This window comes from Microtus ochrogaster, chromosome 16 (assembly GCF_000317375.1).
Source record: "Microtus ochrogaster isolate Prairie Vole_2 chromosome 16, MicOch1.0, whole genome shotgun sequence".
NCBI lineage: Eukaryota > Metazoa > Chordata > Mammalia > Rodentia > Cricetidae > Microtus > Microtus ochrogaster.
In genome coordinates, this window is record NC_022018.1 from 38,608,555 (window position 1) to 38,632,617 (window position 24,063).

Below are 24,063 nucleotides of genomic sequence, written 5' to 3' on the forward strand. Positions count from 1 at the left end.
ATGAACTTTTTCTTATTTCTGATATTCTGAAACACCCACTTTTGTGTCCCTCTCTGAGCTCGACTCATGCATTTTGCTGGGCTCTTGGAAGATCCTTTCAAAACTAGCAAGTGAAGAGAATTTCCCCTTCACTCCGGAGAGTTTTGAATGTACTGCTCCTTTCTCGGAGACTGACCCTGTGCTCTCTCTTTCTGCATCACCCATCTGTCAGATGCTAAACTCTTGAACTGACCTCATCCAGGACTTCCCTAACATGTGCTGCTGTGATAAAATACCCCAACAAGAGCGACTTCAGCGAGGGTTTCCTTTGGCTCAGAGCTCCTCATACCTCCAGAGGTCAGGGGGAGATGAATATTTGTGCATTTATGTAGTTTTCTACATTTTGTGCAGCCCAGGAAATGGTGCTGCCCACTTTTATGGTAGGTCTTCAAACCTCAGCTCATATGATCAGGATAGTCCCTCACAGGCCTGGCCAAAACACTGACCTAATCAAGACAGTAGCTCACGGTGTTCCTAAGTATTGTCTCCTAAGTGATTCCTGAACCTGTCAACTAGAAATCTATCACCAGCCTTCTCCAAGCCCAGGAACACACAAAGAACAGCATTTGTATGGCACTGGGTGACCAGTGGCTACAGAGATGACTGGCTGAGAACCACAGCTATGCAATGAGTCAAATATCTATTCCCTTTCACCAGCATAATGGCCCAGCACACAGCTGAAAGGCTTGCAAAGACTGACTGCTTGGCTTAATCCCAGGTCCAGCAAACTCAAAAACAAAGGGGTGGTGCCCCATGTGGTCCTATATCCTCATGGTCTCTTCTTGCCAGATACTGGGAAGGTGGGGCACACAATGTTGATCACTCTAATTCCATCTGCTGCAACTGGCCTGAGAGAGTTGTAATTCCCTGAACTAATTTAAACGTGTTTTGGGCATGAAATGGCCTAACAGAATTTTAAGTAAGGTCATTCCTGGATATCAGTTGGTATCTGAAGATGCCAAAATCCTCAAGTGCTCAATGTACACATGTAAAATAACTTAATAATTGACCTAACCAATGTACATGTTGCTATGTACTTTAAATGGTCTGGAGATGAGAAAATACCCAAAACAATGTAAACACTAGACAAATGGTCCTGTTACCATACACTGTACAGTTTAGAAAGCAAGAAAGGGAAGGGGGTCTGAATAGGTCTATACAGCTCAGGCTGGCCTCAAACTCTTATCCCCCTACCTCAGCATCCTGAGTGCTGGCTGGGATTACAGGTGTGCAGCAACACAGTTCAGTTCTCCTACAATGTTTTCTGTCAGATTTTGATTTCTATTTGCTATTTCATGCTGAGTTCATTTGAAATTCATGTATGGCAATTGTAGGTATGGGGAGCCCAATAAACTTGGTGTATTTGAGCCAAGAGTGACCCAAATGCACCCACTCTGTATGATGACACTAGTTATACTGCACACAGTCACTCAGGGCAGCCATGAAACACTGGGACACTCCCCATGTACACTGATAACAGTAACAACATGTGCCCCAGCACTATGAAGTTAGTCCCTGATCACACAGTTTCCAAAGGTTACTTGATGCATCAGATTCCACACCCAAGTCCTCAACTACTGGAGGAAGGAAACGGGCAGCCTCCGGAAGAGTCCTATTACAAGCAATCGCCTCCAAGTAAGCCAGAAATTATTAAGTGCCAAGCCTCACCCAGCTTTCCCTCCCACCCAGCTTCCCGACACCACATGAATGTTAGATTCCCATCCTTCTCACTCTCAAAACAAGAGGAAGGGAGAAAAAACCTAACTCACATGCCAATTTCATCTGGCAAAGAAACTCTGTCAAAACTTTGCTCATGTCCTTTCTCCTAGCCCGACAGACTTAAATCTCGCAACAGTTCTTCTGGTGTGAGTTTAAGAAAAAAAAGCTTCAAAGATCTGGAATGTTTTCTCATAAATTTCTATGTTTGAAATCCTCCCCAGCACTGAGGATTTGTCAGAACTTCCTAGCACAGCTAGGGCGTCGCCCCTGGAGGACCAATGCACACTGGACAGGAAAGAGTGCCAGAACACCCAGCCCTTGGCCTAGTTCCAAACCCCTCCACCCCTCACCCCCACCCTAGATCCCAACGCCCTTCACAGTGCGTCAACAGCCCGCGTCTCCGGGGTCTCCAGAATCATTCGTGGCCGAGGGACATGAGTGGTCACCTGTAGCCTGGGACCCCGGCACAACAGCCAGGCCGGCTCCGAGTTGCCCCCATCCCGCGCCAGCCGCCTCCTCTAAGGACGCTGGAGGATCTGGTCCTGGCCGCCGATGGCACCAACCGGCCAGGACCAGAAGGCTACTAACCCAGCTGCGTCACGGGCCTCTGAAGCCACTATGCAGCAGAGGGAACCCGAGCTGGAACCACAAGACCGTAGAGTCACTCCACACCCGCCCGCGTCCCGCGCCACCGCTAGCCCACAGCAGAGCATACCCGGGACTCTCGGTTCCTGGTCGGTAGTGAGCTGAGAGGAGACTAGGAGGAGCCAGCCGCGCCCGGGGCCTCAAATACCTGAGGGGCGGGGTAAGAGGGTGGAGTCTGGAGCCCTGGCCACAGCCCTTAGTCAAGAGCAGGGCCAGGTGAGCCACTGAAGCCCTACAACCTAGCCTGTCCTCTGGCTCCTGGCCAGCTGCCTTTGATCTTTCTAGTACTTTCCTGAAGCTTTGGCTAATTCCAGGCTATAGGAATGCGATGATGTTAACAAAACTCTAGTTGGAGTCTCTGGGTGGTTTTCTACAGCCTGTTTACTGTGCCCTTTAGACCGTTTGTCAGCCTTAGTGACACCAGAAGTATACCAGCATTTGGGGGATGGACATAAATGTGACAGAGCAGGACAGACGTTTAAAGTGAGGAGGGAAGACTTTACTGGGGTGAAGGCAGAGCGCCTGTCCCGCAGGCACAGAAACAGAGAAACGGTCAGTGCCCATGTCCAAAGACTCTACTACTCCATTCTGGAAAAGTCAGTCTTGCAAGCGATGATATCTCGCATAGATGAAAATGAAAACCTTGTCTGCCATCTTGTGTTCCTTCTAGGAAGCAGGCTGAGCTGGTGGGGAGAATGCTGGTCGGGTTTTAAACCTTAAAGGAAAGGTCAGCTCTAAAACACCAGATTCTTTGCTGTCTCCTTTGCCCTTATCCTAAACCCAGGGTTCCCACCAATGACCATGTTCACATTTACAGTGGCTATTTCTGTGTGGGCTGTCCTAATTTATAGAATGTTAACCAGCGACCTTGGCCCCTCTGCTTAGAATATGTTGGTAGAAAACTAGGAGGCCACCTCCGCTGTAAAGTTTGAAGTACTGAAGAAGCAAAGGCATTCTCAGAACATCTTACTATCCTTCATTTCACTCTCATTTTGAGAGGGGTTTTTTGCTTGTTTTTAAGATTTTAGATAATTGTGTGTGTATACTGTGTCTAATATGGGTTCGTATACATGATCTCAGTGCCATCAGAAGGAAGAAAATAGCATGATGACCCCTGGAATTAGAGTTGTGAACTGGGAACTGGACTGTCATCCTCTGGAAGAGCAGTACCTGCTCTTAGCCCTTAGACATCTTTCCAGCCCCTCCACTCCAAGATTTTATTCCATTTTATCCTTACAGCATTTTTATGCAAAAATACTGTGTGTATATAAGATACATGTGGATGGATATATTAAAATTCTACATAGAACTGTAATTTTCCCTTTCCTAAAAAGACTAACATTCTGTGTTCAATAATTCTGTATGGTGTGTGTATGTATGTGTGTTTATGTACTGGGCATATGTGTATGTCTGTGTGTGTATGTGTGTGCATGTGTTGGGTATATTTGTATGTGTGTGCATGTGCTGAGTATATGTGTGTATGTATATGTATGTGGGTGCTGGGTATGTGTGAGTGTGTATGTATGTATGTTTGTCTGGGTGTTATATAGCTCCCTCCATATGAAAGAGATCTTGCTTATTCTTTTCCCCAGATACACAGTACTCCTTTGTGTGCATGTGACTGATTCCTATGATTTTAGGTTTTTGACTATGCTACATGTAGTGGGGGCAGAAGTACATGCACCTGGAGACAGCAGAAGCCTTTGGTTACCCTCTTGGCCTCATTACCATGACCATGGTTCTGGCTGTCCGTTTACTTTACTGTCAAGTCTGTGGGCCAAGGTGTTCTGTAGGTCACCACAGCAGCTCTGCTTCATGACATCCAGTAGTCATGCCACAGCAGAGAAATACCTCCATGACACCTGGAGGATGGGTTCTGATTTAGTAAACTCCCTTAAGGAAATGTTTCCAGATCCTCCCAGAAAGATCCCTCAACACGAGGTTGTTCAAAGTGTGTTTGTCACATTTTATGGTGTGTATTCCTCTGGACTTATAATGAGAGACATGGTGGCAGTCAAAAGGGGCCATTTAGAAGTACACAGTAGGTGAAGTCCTCCAATGGGTAAGTAATGCTAGTGCTAATGTGACCAAGGCCTGGGATTCAGTTGTCTACTGTGTCCACATTGGGCACCACTAGAAATCACATTAGGAACCATCTTCTCTCTCTTTAGGTAATTCCCGAGGGGCAGGAGTGGATGGGTTATGGGAATCTTCCCACCCTACCCCCTCCTGCCAGTAACTGGACCCAGAGCTTTTGTATGCTAAACCCACACTCTGTTGCTGATTTACCTCTCCAACTCAGCTCCCTGTGCTAGCAATTTTTTTTTTATAAAGCCTGGCAAAGCAGTCTCTAGAGCCTGATGGAGAATATAAAGGTGAGTTTCCCATCACTCATAGGTCTTCTCTATTTTCTCCTCCTTTCCCTCTTCTCTTCCTCATTTAATGAAGAACTAACTGTGCTAATCTCTGGTAGAGAACCTTAGCCCTGTGGACCCTGAATGGTCCAGGAAATGGAAGAAAATGAACAGGGAGTATATCACGGTATCAGTGACTCATCAGTCTCCTGGGTTTCTTACTTTTCCAAGGGGGTTTTCAGAGACTGAGTCTCCATTCATAGCAAGTGTCCAGGCACTGGAAGCACCTACATATTAGTATAGGTGGCAGATAGATGGATAGATAAAGACAAGGTCACTGTGTGAGGACGAAGAAATACAAAAGGCAAGGAAGGGGGATGTTGCTCCGTGATAGGAGTTGTCCAGCATACAGAAGATCTAAAGTTTCAATCATTTGCAACACACACACACACACAGACAGACAGACAGACAGACAGACAGACAGACAGACAGACAGACAGAGATGAGAGAGAGACCACAATAAAATACATCAACACAAGTTCAAACAAAAACTCCAGGTACAAGACTAAAAGAAGAGTATAGAGCAGACCAAGCGGGATCTCTCCTGGCATCCTGCCTAGAACCTGGTAAAACGATAGCTACCCAGCATGGAGGAAGCTTCCAGATCAGTACCAGCTTGATTTCTTCAAGCTGTGTAACCAAACCGTGTGGCGACTTCAGTAATAGGATCTTTCCATTGAGTTGTGGTGGGAAACCAGGAGGAAAGACAATAGCATGTATTATTTTAGGGTCTCTAGGACCTTCTTACCTAGCAACTCCACATACTCCAAAGTATCTCATACCTAGTATTAGCTTTTTGTTTGATAATCTTTGGTCTCTGGGGGCAGAAAGAATGTAAAAGCCAGAGTTCAGAGGACTGCTATAACACAGTGTCTTCTAGACACAACAGTACCATTGTATCCATGAATTCAGCTGACCTACCTATACAAGAAAGGTAGTCAAATCCCAGCATGGATGAGAAAAGAGCTCAAGAGGAGCTACTGGCTTCTAGGAGAGGTAGAGTCAGGGGTATTGCACCTGGAAATCTGCCTATGAGCCAACCCTGCCTATAAGGACAACCCTACACCCTAGTCTACATGAATCGTACTAAGTGGGCCCAGTGGGTTATCTTTAAAAGAAAGAAAGAAAGGAAGGAAGGAAGGAAGGAAGGAAGGAAGGAAGGAAGGAAGGAAGGAAGGAAGGAAGGAAGAAAGAAAGAGATGGAGGAGGAAATGAAGTTGGGAAGAGGGGGAATTTCCAGCCAAAGTTGGGGGTGGGGAACATGATTAAAGATACATTATACACATCTATAAAATTTTCAAAGAATAAATTTTAAAATTTAAAATTCCATCCTCAGCACCTTTACAAGGCAAACAGAAAACTGAGTGGGAGTCAGGCATGGGAAGAGATGAAGAGACAGCAAAAAGCCAAGAAGCAGCTTGAGGAACTATAGTGAAACAACCAACCAGAGCTGGAAGGAGCTGGAAGGATTGTGTTTAAGGTCACAACCACAGTGGGCTTTAGTATATCATTTGCCTTTTTAATTGTGACAATCAGAAACAGTGAGCAAACTACTAGGACATATAGAAATTGTCTGCCAAAAAAAAAAAAAGAAAGAAAAAGAAAACCAAAATTGAAAAATGTCTTGCTCAATAGCACAACAGTGGTACTGCTTTTCTTTGTCTTTAACATTTTGCTTTGTTTTGTGTTTAATCAGCCTCTTATTCGATGGCTCAGATGACATCTGCACTGCACAGCTCAACACAGTAGCCTAGCACCTGGAAGACAGTACCCAGAACAGGCGGGGCCATGAAGTTTGTTGGTCCCACTGTGCCAGAAACCTGGAAGATGGCTATGACCTGAGTCACCATTATCTCTTTACTGTTGAAAGTATATACTCTTGCATTTAAAACTTAAATTTTGAGAATCTTGTTACTCTGGAATTTTGTTTTTTAAAGAACACCCGGTCGTAAGAGTTCAAGAACTCCAAACCTGCACAAGTCCTCCTGCTTCTCATGCATTTTCTTACATTTTAGCAAAACCATTCATTTAGAGGCCATATATCCACACTTTTTAAAATCAGCTTTTTTTTTTTTTTTTTACAACCAGCTTTGCACGTTTTTTGTTTGTTTGGGAGTTTTGTTATAGTTTTAAACAGTCTTCCACTTACTCTGTCTGGACGTCACTATGTATTTCAAGCAGATCTCAGTCTCATAACAATATTTCTGCCAGCCTTCCAGATGCTGGGGTTACAGTTGTGAACTAACATCCCCAGTGTGGAGAGTACAGCCTGTGGACTGTAAGGCACTCTGCAGTCAGTCAGGATGTCCACACAAGATTCGCCTCTCAAATATCCTTGGCTTACTCACACAAACATTCCTCATAATACAATATAATATAAAATAATATATATATATAATATAATATAATATAATATTCACTAATATAAAAGTGAAGCAGACATCTCACCAAGCAGGCAACAGTTGATTGGGCAGAAAATGCAACTAACAGGGTTCCACTGGGGAGTCTCCTCCAGTGAGGATGCTTCAGAATCTTGCAGGCTTGACCCACATTCACAGTGAAGTCCTTCAGTTGTGGCAGGCTGGGAGGATGGCACTAGTTCAAGTTGCAGGGGTCCTTGAGACTGTAAGCCAATGGCTAGCACTGACAAGTGGACTGTGAGCCCAGCAACAGTGCTGGAAGTTCAACAGTCACTGAAGCAACAGCCGTGCACAGTCACAAGCCCTCTTGCTGATGAGTATCAACACAGATGCTACAGAAGTCTAGAGACCATTCCCAAAGCTTCAATTTTGATATCATTTCATTCAGTAGTAACTTTGTGCTATCAGGGCTCACGTGGGTCTGGTTCATCGGCTGGTTCTTGGTTAGGTTTGCATCTGACCTGCATGGAGGCTAGCCTGGGACTTGCTTCTGAGGACTCGCTCTTAACTGAACTGCCTGGTGGCAAACTTAGGCATCACATTCTAAGTCACATAAGATGGTTTTAACTATGTTCCTAGCACATAGCTGGCTGCCTTTTCTGGGACAGGGTCTTGATGTCTCAGAGTGGCCTCAAAACAGCAATCCTTCTGTCTTAGCCACCCACGTACTATAATTACAAACATGTATCAATTATGCCCATCGAACGCTGCTGAATATAAAACAAGTGTGACATGGCAAGAACAAGCATGAGATACATTAACAAGCAAGAGACAGATGGACTATGAGTGAGTTCATCAAAGACAGAAGGCAGAATTAGAGATTATTAGATATGTTTAAGTACAGCTACTGTGAGCAAGGCAATAGAGAAAACTTCACAGAGGCCTTCTAATGGGATATTTTTCTTGGTGGGCTGGTGGCAGGGAAGGTGTCTCTATGAAAGCAGTCAATGTGACAGTGCCCTGAATCTTTAGTCTTACTGGGTGGGACACTAATGAGGAGCTTGGGTCTAACTGTTTCAGCAGACATCTATTATTTTGCTGAGGAATATATTTTACAGAGTTGGTTGTCTCTTTTGGGGACTGGCTGTCTAGGCAAGGCAGGCATGGGCTCCTAGGGAGCCAAATCTCTGAGGGTGTTGACCTACTCTTTCAAGAGTGTAATTCTCTACAGTGGTGTCAAGCTGCCCTAGGACAGACTGCAGGAATAGTTTGTTCAGGTAAATTCCTTCTCATCTGTTCAGAGGCAGCAGTGGCCTTGCTCTAAGGTAAAAGTAGTCCTGTGTTAAAGCTAGAATAACTCATCATGTACATCTTTCCAAGAACAACATTGGCATTATGCTGTATGGGTCAGGCTATAACAAGATAACAGCTGCCTGGGTTAGTTTCTGGAACTTGACAGCAATGCTTCCTCCCTCCCCCTTCCCTTCTTTTGTTCAACTCTCTCTCAATTCTCCTCTCTATCTCTACCCCCTCCCTCCTCCACATCTCTTTTTCCTTTGCCACACCTAGTATTGAACCTAAAGTAGGTGCTAGGCAAGTTGCTGTGCCATTGTGCTACATCCCCACCCTTTTTCTTTTTAGACAAGGTCTCACTGAGCTGCCCAGACTAGCCTTGAATCTACATTATGGTCCAGGTAAGCCTTAAACTTGTGATCTTCCTGATTCAACCCCCTGAGTTCCTGGGATTTATAAGCTTAAATCATAATGGCATATTTATTTTACTTCTAAACATGTATGTGTAGTGTGTGTCACTGTGTGAGTGTATGTCATATGTGTGCAAGTGCCTGTGGAGGCCAGAAGAGGGTTGTGTGATGCCCTGAAGATGGAGTTACAGGCTGTAGTGAGCCATATGAAGTGGACATTGGGGACAGAAGCCAGGCCCTCTGCAAGAGCAGTAAGCACTACTGAATGCTGAGCCATCTCTCCAGTCCCAACCATCCATTTCTTCTGTAAACACTGACACTTCACTTCAGACTTCCTATAGGAGACTTTTGGCTCCAGGGGCCAGAAAACTCTGTCCTAAACCATGCTAACACTACCATTTTCTGAATGTCATCCCACAAAGAGCTCTGAACATAAAGTACCAGGGTAAAAAGCTCCGTCACTCCCTTACAGTCACTCTTATTTTTGACTTGGTCAATCCTACATCCCTATTCCACAAAATTCCGAATCACCTCAGCAAGGCAGACTTCAGCCTGGAGACTCTCTTGTCCATGCTCAGCCACTTTGAAAACAAACCCCCCAGTACTAAATTCTCCATGATCAGCTTTCTGAATGCCCTGATTCTCTGACTTGCTTTTCTGTTTTTCTTTTTCCACAGCAAAAGAAGCTCATCTCATCTACCCCAGTATCACTGGGTAATCTGTTTTAGAACAAAAATAAAGAGGGGACTGCCCTGTGTTACACAAGGTGCAGGTACACAGTCAACTGGCCATGAGGTCTCAGATCATTGCTGAAAGGAGATTCATGAGGATGCCAGGAAAACTGCTTCCTCAAGTACCAAGTCACAGACTGGTATGGGACAATGGTCTGTATTCTGCCAATTGTATTTTAAATAAATGCTGATTGGCCAACAGACAGGCAGGAAGTATAGGTAGGACAACCAGGTAGGAAGTAGAGGCAGGACGACAAGAACAGGAGAATTCTGGGAAGAGGAAACCTTGGTCGGCAGTCCTGTCCCTAGCCACAGAAGAAGCAACATGTGACTGCTTCGCCAAATAAGGTACCAAGTCACGTGGCTAACATAAGTTATAATGGGCTAATATAAGAGTTAATAAGAAGCCTGAGCTAATGGGCCAAACAGTTTATAGTTAATGTAGAGCTCTGTGTGATTTTTTTGGGACTTAACGACTGCGGGAACCAGGCAGGACAGAAAACTCAGACAACAGACACCTAGTGTGTTTCACCACAGAAGTCACTGACTAAGGATTCATTACAAGGAAACTCTCAATACACACATACACACACACAAGCACACACAGTAAGACAACACAATAAAAAAATGTAATAGTAGTAAACCTGTAGTGAGCAGGGCCTGAAGATTATGAGCCTGTGAGTGGCACCAAGGAACACTAAGCCTCTCCAGCCCCTGCTACTCTAGCACTGGGAAACTGGGAGACAGGAGCTAAATTTGGGGCTTGCATTATAGCCAGGTGGTCTCAGAGACCTGGAAGATAACCTTCCTGATTAAATAGAATGCTCTCCTTGAATATTATTCTAGTTTTATTTATGTGACAAAAAACAACTGAGGGAGAAAGGAGATTTATTTCAGCTTACAGTTCCAGGGCACAGTGCATCATGATGGGAAAATCAAGGCAGTAACTTCAGACAGCTTCTCATATCACATCCACAGTGGAGAACAGAGAGAAACAATTGTGCTCTGCACAGCTTCTGTACTCTTAACAGTTCAGGAACTCTTGCCTAGGAAATTGTTCCACCCAAAGTGGGCAGGGTCTTCTCACATCAACTCACTTAACTGGGACTATCCCTCACCCACATGCCCACAGGCCAACCCAATGGAGACAAAACATCATGGATACTCTCTTCCCAGGTGATCCTAGACTGTGCCAACCTGACAATTGCAACTAACCATCACAAAACCACATTGGAATGTCACGCAATAGGGTAAATTTCACAGTGCTACCTTGGATATTCTAGAATGGAAGTGAAAGCCGTATAAAACATATATGCCATTTATTATTCCTCCTTGGTGAAGTGGCTAAAATGTTTTCATTTTTTTTAATTTGTTACCCTATATTCTTTATTCTTTTTCAATTAATTATTTTTTAAAATGATCTTTTCTCATTTTACATACCTATCCCAGTTCCCACTCCCTCCCATCCTCCTGCTCACCCCACCTACCCCCAACCCTTCCCCCATCCACCCCTCAAAGATGGTAAGGATTCCCATGAAGAGTCAACACAGACTGACACATCACTTTCAGGCAAGACCAAGGTCCTCCCAAGGTATCTCTCCAAAAAGAATGGGCTCCAAAAAGCCAGTTCAAGCACCAGGGATAAATCCTGGGTCCACTACAAGTGGCCCCACAGACTGCCCAAGCCATACAACTGTCACCAACATTCAGAGGGCCTATTTTGGTCCTATGCAGGTTCCTCTATCAGTCCAGAGTCAGGGAGTGCCCACTAGCTCAGGTCAGTTGTTTCTATGGGTATCCCCCAACATGATCTTGACCCCATTCCTTATATTATTGCTCCTCCCTCTCTTTAACTGGACTCTGGAAGCTTGGATCCCTGCTTAGCTGTGGATCTCTGTCTCTGTCAGTTGCTGGATGAAGGTTCTGTGATGACAATTAAGATAGTCATCAAACTGATTACAGGGGAAGGCCAGTTCAGGAATCCTTTCTGCTATTGCTTAGGGTCTTAGCTGGGTTCATCCTTGTGGATTCCTGAGAATTTCCCTGGTGCTAGGTTTCATACTAGCCCCATAATGGCTCCTACAATCAAGATTTCTCTTTTCTTGCCCTCCCCCTCTGTCTTTCCCCCATCTTGACCATCCTGTTCCCTCGGGTTCTCCTCTTCCCTTCCCTTCTTCCCTCCCCCTCTCCTTCTACCCTCTCTTTTCCCCTGTCCCTATGATCCCAATTTTCTTAGGAGGTCTTGTCTATTTCCCTTTCCCAGGGAGATTAATGTATGACACTCTTGGGGTACTCCTTGTTACCTAGTTTCTCTGGAGTCTAGGACTATAGGCTGATTATTATTTGCTTTACATCTAATATCCGTTTATGAGTGAATACATACCATGTTTGTCATTCTGGATCTGGGTTAACTCATTCAGGATGTTTTTTCTTTTCTAGTTCCATCCATTTATATGCAACTTTCAAGATGTCATTGGTTTTTACTGCTGAGTAGTACTCTACTGTGTAAATGTACCATATTTTCTTTATCCATTCTTTGGTTGAGGGGGATCTAGGCTGTTTCCAGGTTCCGGCTATTATGAATAATGCTGCTATGAACACAGCAAATAAATGTCCTTATGGTATGAGTGTACATCCTTTGGGTATATGCCAAAGAGTGGTATTGCTGGGTCTTGATGTTTTCATTCTTTTTAACAAAGACAGAAAGCTCCCTTTTACATTGCCTACCTGTCTTAGTCTTTATTGTTGTTGTTGTTACCATGACTGAGTACTACATACAATATATCTTTATTAAGAACAGAAACTTAATTAGTTTGTGATTCTAGAAGATAGAGGGTCCAAGAATGAGGGACGGTATGTTAGTGAGGGTCTTCTTGTTAGTGTGAACTCTGCGGAGACCTGATGAGGTACCGGGCTCAACACTGTGAATGGGATGCATACAAAAGGCATGAATGAATGGGCTTTATAACAGACCTGTTCAAGATAGCCAACCATAAGATGGTGGCACACACCTTTAATCCCAGCCCTCACGAGGCAGAGACAGGTAGATCTCTGTTGAGTTTGAAACTAGACTGGTCTACAGAGTTGCAGGACATCCAGGGTTACACGGAGAACCCCTGTCTTGAGAAATAAGGTGGGCAAGAAAGACAGCCCATTGCCCAATTAATCTTTTAGTACAGGAATGAATTAGCTCACTTACAGCAAACTTCTCATGACTTAATCATTCCATAAAGACCCCTACTTCCTATAATATCTCACATGAGCGGTTGGCTTCAGCATGAGTTTTGTTGGGGACAGACAAAGCATAGCACCACCCCACCCTGAGCCAGAGAACCCCAGCCTCTTGGGAGAAAGGTATCCGTTTGCTAAGTTCAAGGAGAAAGCGATTGGGTAGAACAGAACTCTATTGTCTAGCTATCACTGCAGCATTCCCCGGACTTTCTCTCCAAAAAGACACAGTGCCCCTTCTGTTTTCCCAGGCCATTAGCGTGTCTAAACACGACATTAGACCTTAAAAAGGATATGGGGTATTTCCTAGCCTGTGAGATAACTATATAATGTCATAGTCAAAAGTCTTTAGAACATTTACAATCCTATTCTTTGGCTAGTTTGATGTTTGATCATCGGCTTTGATGACTTTATTATATGGACTACCTAGAATTGGGAAAATTGCTACATGTGGCATAATTGTTTCATTTGTCCCACAGACTTATTTTACTTACTGAATGGGCCAGGAGCCACTTGGAGACAGTCTCTGGCTTCAGTACAGATGTGCAAACAGATGAAATATGGTGAGGTATGTGCAGTATCAGCACTGAATATAAGGAGCAAGAACATGGAGAAGCAGAACAATAAGTTTGCCTTTAGGGATATGGCCCAAAAAAGGTGTCAGAGTCCTTAACACTAGAACTGAGAACTGAGGAATGAGAATGGGCCGAGGAAATGACCCAGAGGAGAAAATATACCAGCTGCTTTTGATCCTAAAGTTTATCACATCAACAAAAAGCAAGCTAGAGAGTTAGGCATAGCAGTGAACCCTTTAATCCTAGCACTCAGGAGGCAGAGGCAGGCAGATCTCTATGAGTTCTAGAACAGCCTGGTCTACATAATGAGTTCCAGAACAGCCAAGGCTATGTAGAGAGACCTTGTCTCAATTAAGAGAAAAAAAAATGAAAGAAAGGAAGGGAGGGAGAGAGGAAGGAAGGAAGAAAGGAAAAGAAAAAATGAAAAGCAAGCTAGAGCACTCAGCAGCAGAATTCGGCTAGGAAAGCATGCTTCACAGCAGTGCAGAAGACTGGTAGGAATAGGAACAAGACAGGGGGCAATGCTGCCATCCCTAGGATAAAAGGAGCTAAGAGGAAAACCATAGTAATGAGCTTTTTCTACTTACAAAAGAGGGCAGCCAGCCTTGTGGCTTGTGGACTAGGTAGACTCTAGCATGACTCCAGATGTCAGACTTGGTCCAACAGGTGAATGGGTGTGACAAACAAGGTGGGAAAACAGAAAAGTGAATAAATCTTTAAAATTTGTATTATTAAGGGGGATGGAATTATGTTACCGTGTGTGTAGAGTTTAGAAAACAAATCTGTGAAGTTGGTTCTCCTTTTCCTCCTTTAGGCAGGTTTGGGGGTTGTCAGGATTTCAGAGCAAATGCTTTAGCCAGCTAAGCCATCTCCTTGTTTATTTGTTTGTTGCAGTGCTGGAGACAGAACTAGGTTCTCCTGAATGTTAGGCAAACATTCTATCACTGAGCTACAGGCCCAGCCCGCCTTTTACTTTTTACTTTGAGACAATGTAAATCAAGTTACTCAGGCTGGCCTTAAATTAGCCCAGGGTAGACTCAAATTCCTTCTGCTTCCCACAGAAAAATAATCCTGTGCTACCAGATCCAGAATCAGTTTCAGTTTTGAGATGGATTGAGTTTCCATGGGAAGTTCAGGAGAGGTCTAGGCACCAAGTGCCAATGTACAGTGCATATAGCTTGAAGTTACAAGCCTTGGTGAGGTTTTCCCAGGGAGGGAAAGGATGAATGACAATACACAGGGTGAATAGAGAGAAAAGAGCCAAAAGCCAACTAGGAGAGCAGAGTGGCCTGAAAAGACAGAGGAATAAGTTATTAAGGACAAAACAGGGGGGCTAGTTCTAAACAAGGACCTGAGTGGTTTGGGGCCATGGAGAATACCTGTTGACAGAGTGGGTGTCCGGAGTTGAGTGCAGTGGCCTCCAAATGGAAGAGGAAGAGGAAGGGGTAGGGCTGTTTGGTCTTCTTGGAGGATAGTGAGGAAGCAGAGGAGTGAGCAGATTTTATGGGGTGATAAATGGATAAATGGATGGGAAATAGAGACAGATGCTAAGATTCTCTATGAATCTTATGAATAAGATTCTCTATGAATAGGCCTGAAGCACCAGGGTTGGGGAACAGGGAAGAAAGCAGGGTGAGGCTGGTGTAGTCTGGCCTAGAGCAGGAATGCCCTGGCTGAGCCTTCTGGGCAAGTGTTGAATCTGTTGGCACTATAGGGAAGCTGTGACCTCTGTGGAGAGCAGCAGTGAGGTGAGGTCAGGATGGCAGTGTCCCTAGACACCCAGAGGAAGTGACTGGTGAGTCACACAAATCGTGATGAATCAACAAGAGGAATTCGCCTACTCTGAAAAGAGCCAGGACAGGGACAGTCATGATTCCAGATCCCCGAAGGAATATGGCATATGGGTGACAGGGAGAGGCCTTTCATTTTCTGGATCTAAGGCCACCCAAGCTTAGCCTTGTGTTGCCCAAGGGTAACAGCAACTAGGGCAAACTTCAGGTCCCTTGGCTCCACCCACTCCTGGAGTGTCCCATCCTCCCAGCTGTCCCTGAACCCAGCTAGAGGGATGTCCCAACTTGCTGCAGCCAGAGTGTGAAACCCATGACCAGGATCCACTCACTGTGTCCTAGGCAGAAGCTCTCGCATACCGGAGCCATGCACTCAAGGGCCGGCGTGCCTGGGATGGGACATGTGCTAGAAGCTAGGGCATCCCCAGACTGAGGTACAGACAATAGGGGATGAAGTCACATACTTGGGAGAGTTGAGACCTCAGAGACCAGGAATTCTGAGGATAGGGTAGGAGTGGGGGTAGAGGCTGGACAAGGGAGGAGGGACAGAACAGGGACTCAATGGGCTGTGGCTCAGGGTAATTTGTTCAGGGCCTCGCTGAAGGTTTGTGGCCTGGACTGCTGAGAGAAGCATCCCCAACTGAACCATGTGAGGCCCAGGCTGGGAAGGGGTAGGTGAGGTCAGGGTGGGATGGTAAGAAAAGGTCAAGTGACGATTTAACCTAAGATGACTAGTCTGTCAGGCCACTGGGTGTGGTTTACATTGTGTTCCTGGCTCAGCAACTGAGGAACCTAGCCAAATATAATCTGCTGGTGCAGCAATATGCACACAGTCACTCTCACTGGGCAGTTTATCTAGTCTGTACTGGCAGAGTCTTGAAGCCTTGTTTTCTGTTGTCATTCTAATGTTTCTTTAGTTATTTGAGCCCTTCACTCAATGTTAGGATATTTTTATAGTTTTTACATAACACAGACTGAGTTGGGGATGTATGTCAGTTGGAAGACTGCTTACTTTCCTTGCATTGAACCCTGACTTTGATCCTACAAAACCTGGGAAGTGTACAATCCTGCAATCCCAGCTCTGGTAGAAGGAGTAGAATCTAAAATTCAAGGTCATCTTCCATTACCTATGAAGTTCAAGGCCAACCAGGACTATATGAGACACTGTTTCTCTCACAAGTAAATACATAAAATAACAAAACTACAAATAATCTAATGTTAAGTGTGAGTCCTTAAAAAAAAAAACCCTCTGCATTCTGGAAGGTCTTACTGTTCAGTTACTTTAAAATTCTGTTCTCAAAGTGAGCCAAATAGAGTAAAGTTTTACTGTTCAACTGGTAAAACAGAGCTCAAATCTACAGGTTTTCCTTTCTGTGCTTTCTGGGTATCAGGCTACGGACAGTAATCTGATGGTGTAGAGGTAAACTATTTACCAAATCAGAATTGATATGAGGTTTAATAAAAAAATATGTATTACGGGAGAAACAAAAACATGGAAAGAAAATTCTCAGAGAGAATCTCTCTCCTGAGATGGAAAAGGTTCTTTAGTGGGGGAAGTTATCTCATCTTAGTTCATGATCCATTTCTGCTATGTCATATCTGGATAGACAGGGAGTGTCCATACCACTATCCTGATATGTAATGCATTTGAGACAGCATTTGTCCTCCCTGAGCCTGGCCTCTTGGGTGAGGATCCATGGATCATTAGGAGGATCCCATGTTGCAAAGCCATCACAAGTTACTGGATCCAGCTCGAAGCAGCCAGGTTCTGAGTGTTGAATGGTGAGGTGTGCTTTTATTTTGGCCTTTTAGTCTCCACAGTTTTTCCCTGACAGATCAGCAAGGCCAAATCACTGACACTAGATCAAGATCTTCTTTCTTCGGGGCCTGCTTCAGAGCTGAGAAGGGATGTTGGGTACCTGACTGACATCATTGGTCTGTCACAGGGGTGTAGGATCTGCAGGCATAGAAGGTTTGAGTTGCATTTTGGAGAGGGGAAAGGGTGGTTATCGCAGGCTGCATTGTGAATGGGTTCAGGGAGGTGAGGCAGGCACTGGAGCTGATGGTAAAAGGTGATATTCTAAAACCATCTGGGACTTAATGCCCTATAATTCAGAAGCTATCAATCACATTAGAAGATGAAGGAAGCAAGGGCCAAAGAAGAGAAGAATTATGCCAGCGGGTAGATCTAGGTGCGGCATTAACCAGGAGAGCCAGGCCCTATGCCCTTCCATAGAACCCAGTTTTCAGAGGCTAACCCTCTTCAATAACATTTGGCTTTTGAACTTTTAACTACATAGTGCACTATTTCCACTTGACTGACCCAGACAAAGCACGGAGTTCCAGTAAGGCAAGCAAGCCCCTTAGACTGTCATATTTAGGAGGCTAATAGCTGCAAGACTATACCCTCAACTGGTGAGCAAGGAGACGTAAGGAAACAAAATATATGTTTAGATTTAGTTAAGAGAGTCCACTCCAGGAGGGTTCACTGGAAATGTATATAGAAGGATACAGGTGATTGGGTTCATTTGAATAAAGAAGCCAGATAATTGCTAGAGTCCGTCGTGAGTTAAAGGAAGTCAAAGACAGCAAGGGAACATGTTGCATGAGCAGATCATAGATGTATCTGAGAAGGTGGTAAAGAGAGGTGACAGTGAGCAGGACTAGGAGGGTCCTAACAGCTAAAACGACACCACGTGGTGGTTCCAGGAAGGCTGGGTAAGAGGTGTGTAACAGTCAGCAGTGCTAACACGTGGTGGTTCCAGGAAGGCTGGGTAAGAGGTGTGCAACAGTCAGCAGTGCTAACACGTGGTGGTTCCAGGAAGGCAGGGTAAGAGGTGTGTAACAGTCAGCAGTGCTAACAGTGAGAGCAAGAGTGAGGGTGAGGAGAAACCCTGAACAGAGCGGGAGTGGGGCAGCGGAAGAGCCACAGGAGAAAGATGCACCAATGTTAACTCGTGAAAGAATCCAGTTGGCAGAGAGAGACTGGAGGAGCTGCTTGTCCTGGACTTCATACTCAAGAAAAGGACACCATACAAACGTAAGACAGGTGGGGGCTACCTGAAAGACCTCTAAAGAGTCACAGGACTCATGGCTCGACACTCTTGGGGGTTCCGCTCACTAGCATGCTCACATTTTCTGGAGTGCTTCCTCTTTCTTAAACTCTCTCTCTCTTTCTGTTTCTGGCCATGTCTCTGATCTAGTTTTTTTTGCTGCAGTACACAAAGAACTGGATACTTGAGCATATGGCCTGGGACTCAGATTCATGCCTATAGCACCTGGTGAGCCAGCCAGGAGAGAGAGATGAACACATGATGCTGCTCAATTTTCCTGTCTCTCTTAACAAGGGCCCCCAGGTGTGGTTACTCCTTTCCCCGATCAACTGGAAATGATGGGCAGATTTCCACAGGAGATTGAGCATGGCTTTGAGAAATCAGATTCCGTTTCCCCTTTTCCTTTCCCTAGCTGTAAGTACCCCATGGCCCCAAGAGTGTGCCTGATCTTCTGTCTCTCCCTGTTGGGAGATAAGTCCAGGCAAAGAAGTATGCATTGGCCAAGGACAGCTGCCAAGACCACCCTTAAAATTCAAAGTCAGGGCTGAGAGATGATGATTCAGCAGTCAAGAACACTTGCTCTTCTTGCAGAGGGTCTGGGTTTGATTCCCAGTGCCCACATTGTAGTTCCAGTTCCAGCCATTATTTTGGCTACCTCTGGCATGAGGCATGTACATGATACACATACATATATGCAAAACACTCATACACATATGATAAAATAAATCCCAAATACTGATTTGCAGGTTTAGCCTCTTTTAGTAGATTCAACTACTCATTTAGATGAGTTAAACATGCACCTTCAAGATGAAAATCAATTTATCAATATTTATATTTCAAATCGTAACATCACTCCAAATAAAGCTAATATCATGGCAAGCTCAAATTTAGGCCAACAATTGTATGTATTCCAACACATTGGCTAAGCACAGCCCTGTAAACAGCATAAGTCTGTTTTTCAATCTGGAACCAGAATTTGAAAACAAATTTCAAGATTTCTAGGATAATAATGAACAACTTATTTTCAACTCCATTTTCAGTCCACAAAAATAAACCAATTTTCAAGCAGAATGCACAAAGATGCAATTATACATTAAACCTAAGAAAAAGCTTAGTTAAATCTCTTTACTCGGCTTTTCTAGATCTTGCTTCTCTCGACACGATTACCCCTCCATTCCCAATCATAATCTATTCATGTCATTGCTTGTTGAGCAAGTTTTTTTGTTTTGTTTTGTCTCCCTCTCCCTCTCTCTGAGGCAAGGTTTCTTTGTGTATCACTGGCTGTCCTGGAACTAACTCTGCAGGCTGGTGTTGAACTTACAGATCAGCTTGCCTTTGGCCTCCATAGTTTTGGTATTAAAGGCATATGCCACCACCACATGGCTGACCTAATGTTTTTGAGAATAAAGTAAATCTAGTAAAATTAGAACCAAAATGCCTGGCAAGCACTTGTGAACTTAGACAGAACCACATATATTATACTTCTACCATAGCAGCTACCTGTTGATGCATTAGATCCCCAAGTGCAATGTCAACAGTTAATAGGTTGTTACCCTCCTTGTCTCCTTGTTTTAGTCACATTAAAAATAGTCTTGTGAGTCTAGCCTTTAACAGAGGAGTCAAATATATAGTGTAACAAAAACAATAAAAATAGTCTTGAAAAATGAACTTTTATTTCTTACATATGTTCACTATGGGACGGGGGAGTTGAAAACCTTGGACTTACTTAGTGATTTTATTTTTGAGACAGGTTTCTTTGTGTAGTCCTGGCTTCCTTTAACACACTCTGTAGACAAGGCGTAGCCTTGAACTCAGCCCGCTTTAAGGCATGCTCCACCATACTCAGCTCTGCTTGGAGACTTTAAGAAGGCATGATGAGGATGTTATGTGAGGACTTTTTCCTTCTCTGCAATGGCAGAGATTTGTAGCTTTTGTATTTGTATATTTAATGTATGGCTCAAAGACAAGTCTTCCTCCATCCAGTGTGGGACAGAGAAACCAAAAGATTGGACAGTCCGGCCTTAGTACGAAATCACCACTAGATGGAGCTCTAGGGTTTCCTTAGATCGAAAAGGACCCGGCAGTGCCCGACTGGGTTTGTCTTTTCTCTCCGTCCTCTCCCAGTTTGGACCTTTCGGCTGGCTCTTGAGGTCACCAAAGACCTTTATGTACACATATATTAACGCAGTCAAAGGATTCTAGGGCTCCTGAATCTAGTTTCTGAACTTTTTGCCCAGTATCCGGAGGGGTTTGGCTTATAAAAGCTCCAGCCAAGAACGGCTTGGGACCCTCAGGTGCTCAGGATCCAGGTGTGTGTATTTGGGTGTGGTAACACTAGCCTAGATTGAAAGACAGCAGGGTTTTCAGTGTCTTAGTAAAATTAAGGAGTGTTATAATGACTTTTTCCATTCTATCCAGGAGACAGACAATTATATAGTTTTGGTTGGATCTTCCCTGATCATTTTTTTATGTAAGTGGCCTGGTAAGACCAGCAGGGTTCCACGTCCGGCTAGACACTGGAGCTAGCCAGGCTCTAACTGAGAAATTCAGCCTCATAAGCCCAGGCTCACACTGAAGATCAGACATGCATGCAGCAAGCAATTGGGGGATATAGATATTCTGCCAGCTCAAATCAAAGTGTGCTTGGAATCAAGGAATCATAGCTAAATCAGCCTAGTTGTGGTTGTTTGGGACAGTTCAGACATAGGCAAGAAGACATGCATCAAATGGTGCCATGTAGTGAAAGAAATGATAACTACTGCGGAAGAGGCGATGCCTTAATCTGACTTTAAAGGAAAACTTTACAAACAAAAATGAGAGAGGGACTCACCCTTTCGAAAAAAGCAAAATGTTAGCTACCTGTAGGTCTCTTGGATCAGGAAGTCTGGCTCAGAGTGTGTATGGGGTGTGTCATAGAAGGCAGAGACAACCTCTGTCAGTCACATACTCAGCTTGTTACTAGAGTTCTCAGGGTCAAAGCCCAAGGCCAGCAACCCTAACCAGCTAGGCTCAGCCATCCATCTTCAACAGACCATTAAAGAGGTAAGCAATAGTGCAAAGCAGAAAATGGAGATTTATTCAACATGGCTACTAGGAATAGGAACAAAGGGGTTGGTGTAGGAGGTCCTTCTTTCTATGTGTTGCTTGTATTGGTTAATGAATAAAGAAACTGTCTTGGTCTGATAGGCCAGAACGTAGGTAGGTGGAGAAGACAGAACTGAATTCTGGGAGGAAGAAAGCAGTCAGGGAGAAGCCATGGATTCTCCTCCTGAGAGGGACATCGGTTAGAATCTTTCCTAGTAAGCCACTACCATGTGGTTATATACAGATTAATAGAAATGGGTTAAATTAAGATATAAAACCTAGCCAATAAGAAACTAGAGCCAATGTATTAATGAATACAATTTCTGTGTGGTTATTTTGGGGCTAAGCTAGCAGGGTGGCCGGGATGAACAAGCAGCTTTTCCCTACAACAAGACGTCCATTTAACTACACAAGGTTTTCCAGAGGAAAAGAACCCATAGTTATAATAGGATTTATTTCATTGGTTTGCACAACAGAACCTGTCATCCAAAGATTGTTGTCTATACACTGAGAACCTAGTAGTTGTTCAGTCCATGAGGCTAGTTACTCCAACAGTCCCAAGATGACACTGAGAGCCTCAGAAATCCCTGGAGAATCCTGGAATGTCAGTTAGGGATAAGCGCACTCAAGCAAGCACCACTGCCTTTTCCTTGGACCTCTTTACTTCTGGGGTGCTGTGGAAAGTGCCACCCAGTCTGAGGAGGAGTCTTCTCCCCTCACTTAATTCTTCCTGGGAATGTTCTCCAAGATCTGTTCAGAGGTGTCTTTCAGTTGATTCCAGAGCCAAGCAAACTGGCAATCAAGATTAACCATCATAATGGCAGCAGGTAAGAGCACTGGCAACTTTTCCAGAGGACCAGATTCGATTCTCAGCAACCACATGATGATTTACAAAAATGTGCTGCTCCAGTTTCAGGGGATCTTCTTACCTCTACTTGCACCAGGCACACATTTGGTGTCCTTACATGCATGTCGGATAAACACTCAAACATAAAAAATAAATAAATACTTACATCAGAATCACTTTATCCATTGACCCCTTGAATTCATCTTTGGGGTGCTGATGTAAGGTCAGAGTTTGGGGGTGTCATTTAATTATTTTTTAGGCATTTTAGAGTCAGTTTTACTATCTAAACCTGGCTGGATTTCTGTGGAAGCATGAGGACCTGAGTTTGATCTCTAGCAGCAAGTAAACGCTGGCATTCTGGTGGCACACTTTTAATCCCAGGACTGGAGAGGGGTGGGACAGAATAGCCCTAGCCTAGCAGAGGTCAATGCATTCCAAGTTCATTGTTCATTGAGAAACCTGTCTCAAAAAATAATGTGGGGAATGATTGAGGAAGACACTCAACATTGACCTCTGGCTGTATGTGAACATGCACCTGCACTCACACACAAAAGAAGAAAAGAATATTCCTAAAAACAAAAACAAAGTTAACTGTTAATTGTTCTTGAAGGGATCCTAGTCCACTCTGAGCACATAGCTCCGGCAGGCCTCGCCCTTCTCCCCAATTCCCTCCACCTTGCTAAAACCTGTTAGATTACTTTCCTCCCTACCCTCCACCCAGTCTATTCCCTTATTTGGGCATTTCCTCCTCCTGAGGCTGATTACCAAGGTCCAGATATTAAAGTACTGAAGTACAGCAATTGGAAGCCCACTTTGGCTCACCTAATTTACACACCCAATTAAAATTAAATACCCTGCCCTCTGTCCCTCTGGGGCAAACAAATCTCCTTTGTTCTGAGAACTTGGTCTTGGGGGTCCTGAGCTGATACTTCTTTCAGAATGCAGGAAATTAACAGTTAACTGTTGATCTTGGGTCCAAAGAAGAACTGGTTATTCAAGGATTTAACTTTAGCCAGAACTAATAAAAATATTAACTAATTTTCAACTTCCTTCCTGATGGAAAGATTTGTGCCTGGTTCTGCTAAATACTAATGCGGGAAATGGCAAATATCTTCCACATTAAAATGTTAATCCTGGAAACCAAGACTAAAAATTCCTTTAGAGTATTGCTATGTTTTTATGGTTATAAAATTATAATAGGTATGTCCTCAACATCTTTGTTTCTCTATGTTCTCTGTGTTTGGATCCAATGAAACCCAAATGGCTCAGAAGAGCCCCAGAAGACTACAACTCACATCAGCCTTTGTCATCATATGGCAGCGGTCCCAATAACAGAACTCCAACATCATAAAAGCCCTGTTGTGGTTTGAATGTGCAAATTTTTCCATAGGCTCAAATGTTTATCACTTGGTGTTGGAGGGCTGTGAAAACTGTAGGGTGAGAGCCTTGCTAAAATAAGTGGGCCAGTAGGGGTTGGCCTTGAGGGTATTTAGCCTAGCCCCATTTCCTGGCATCTCTCTGCTCATAACTGTGGACACATGTGACTAGTTACTTCTTATCTCTTCTTAAACTGTGAGCCCCAAATTCCTTATATTTCTTCTTGTCATGTATTTGATTGTAACAACAAGAAAAGTAACAAATACATTCCCAAATGGTTCAAAAAAACCTGAACAGCTCTGTTGTAATAGGAGCAGCGGGCTGCTTCCCGCCACCCGGCTAGCTTTACCCGAAATAATTACACGGAAACTGTATTCTTTTAAACACTGCTTGGCCCATTAGTTCCAGCCTCTTTTCGGTTAACTTTCACACCTGGACTAACCCATTTTTAATAATCTGTGTAGCCCACAAAGTGGCTTACCAGGGAAGATCTTAACCTGC

The 24,063-nt window shown here is 44.1% G+C and overlaps 1 protein-coding gene across 1 annotated transcript in view; it reads right to left on the bottom strand.

Annotated features, from left to right (window-relative positions):
* LOC101998143 (serpin B6) overlaps nucleotides 1-2,319 on the bottom strand; it is a 103,682-nt gene extending 101,363 nt beyond the window's left edge. The window contains exon 1 of the mRNA XM_026782914.1: nucleotides 2,205-2,319. Coding sequence (XP_026638715.1) covers nucleotides 2,205-2,257 — 53 coding nt within the window. The 5' untranslated portion in view covers nucleotides 2,258-2,319. The remainder of the gene's footprint in view (nucleotides 1-2,204) is intronic.
* Nucleotides 2,320-24,063: the final 21,744 nt, after the last annotated feature.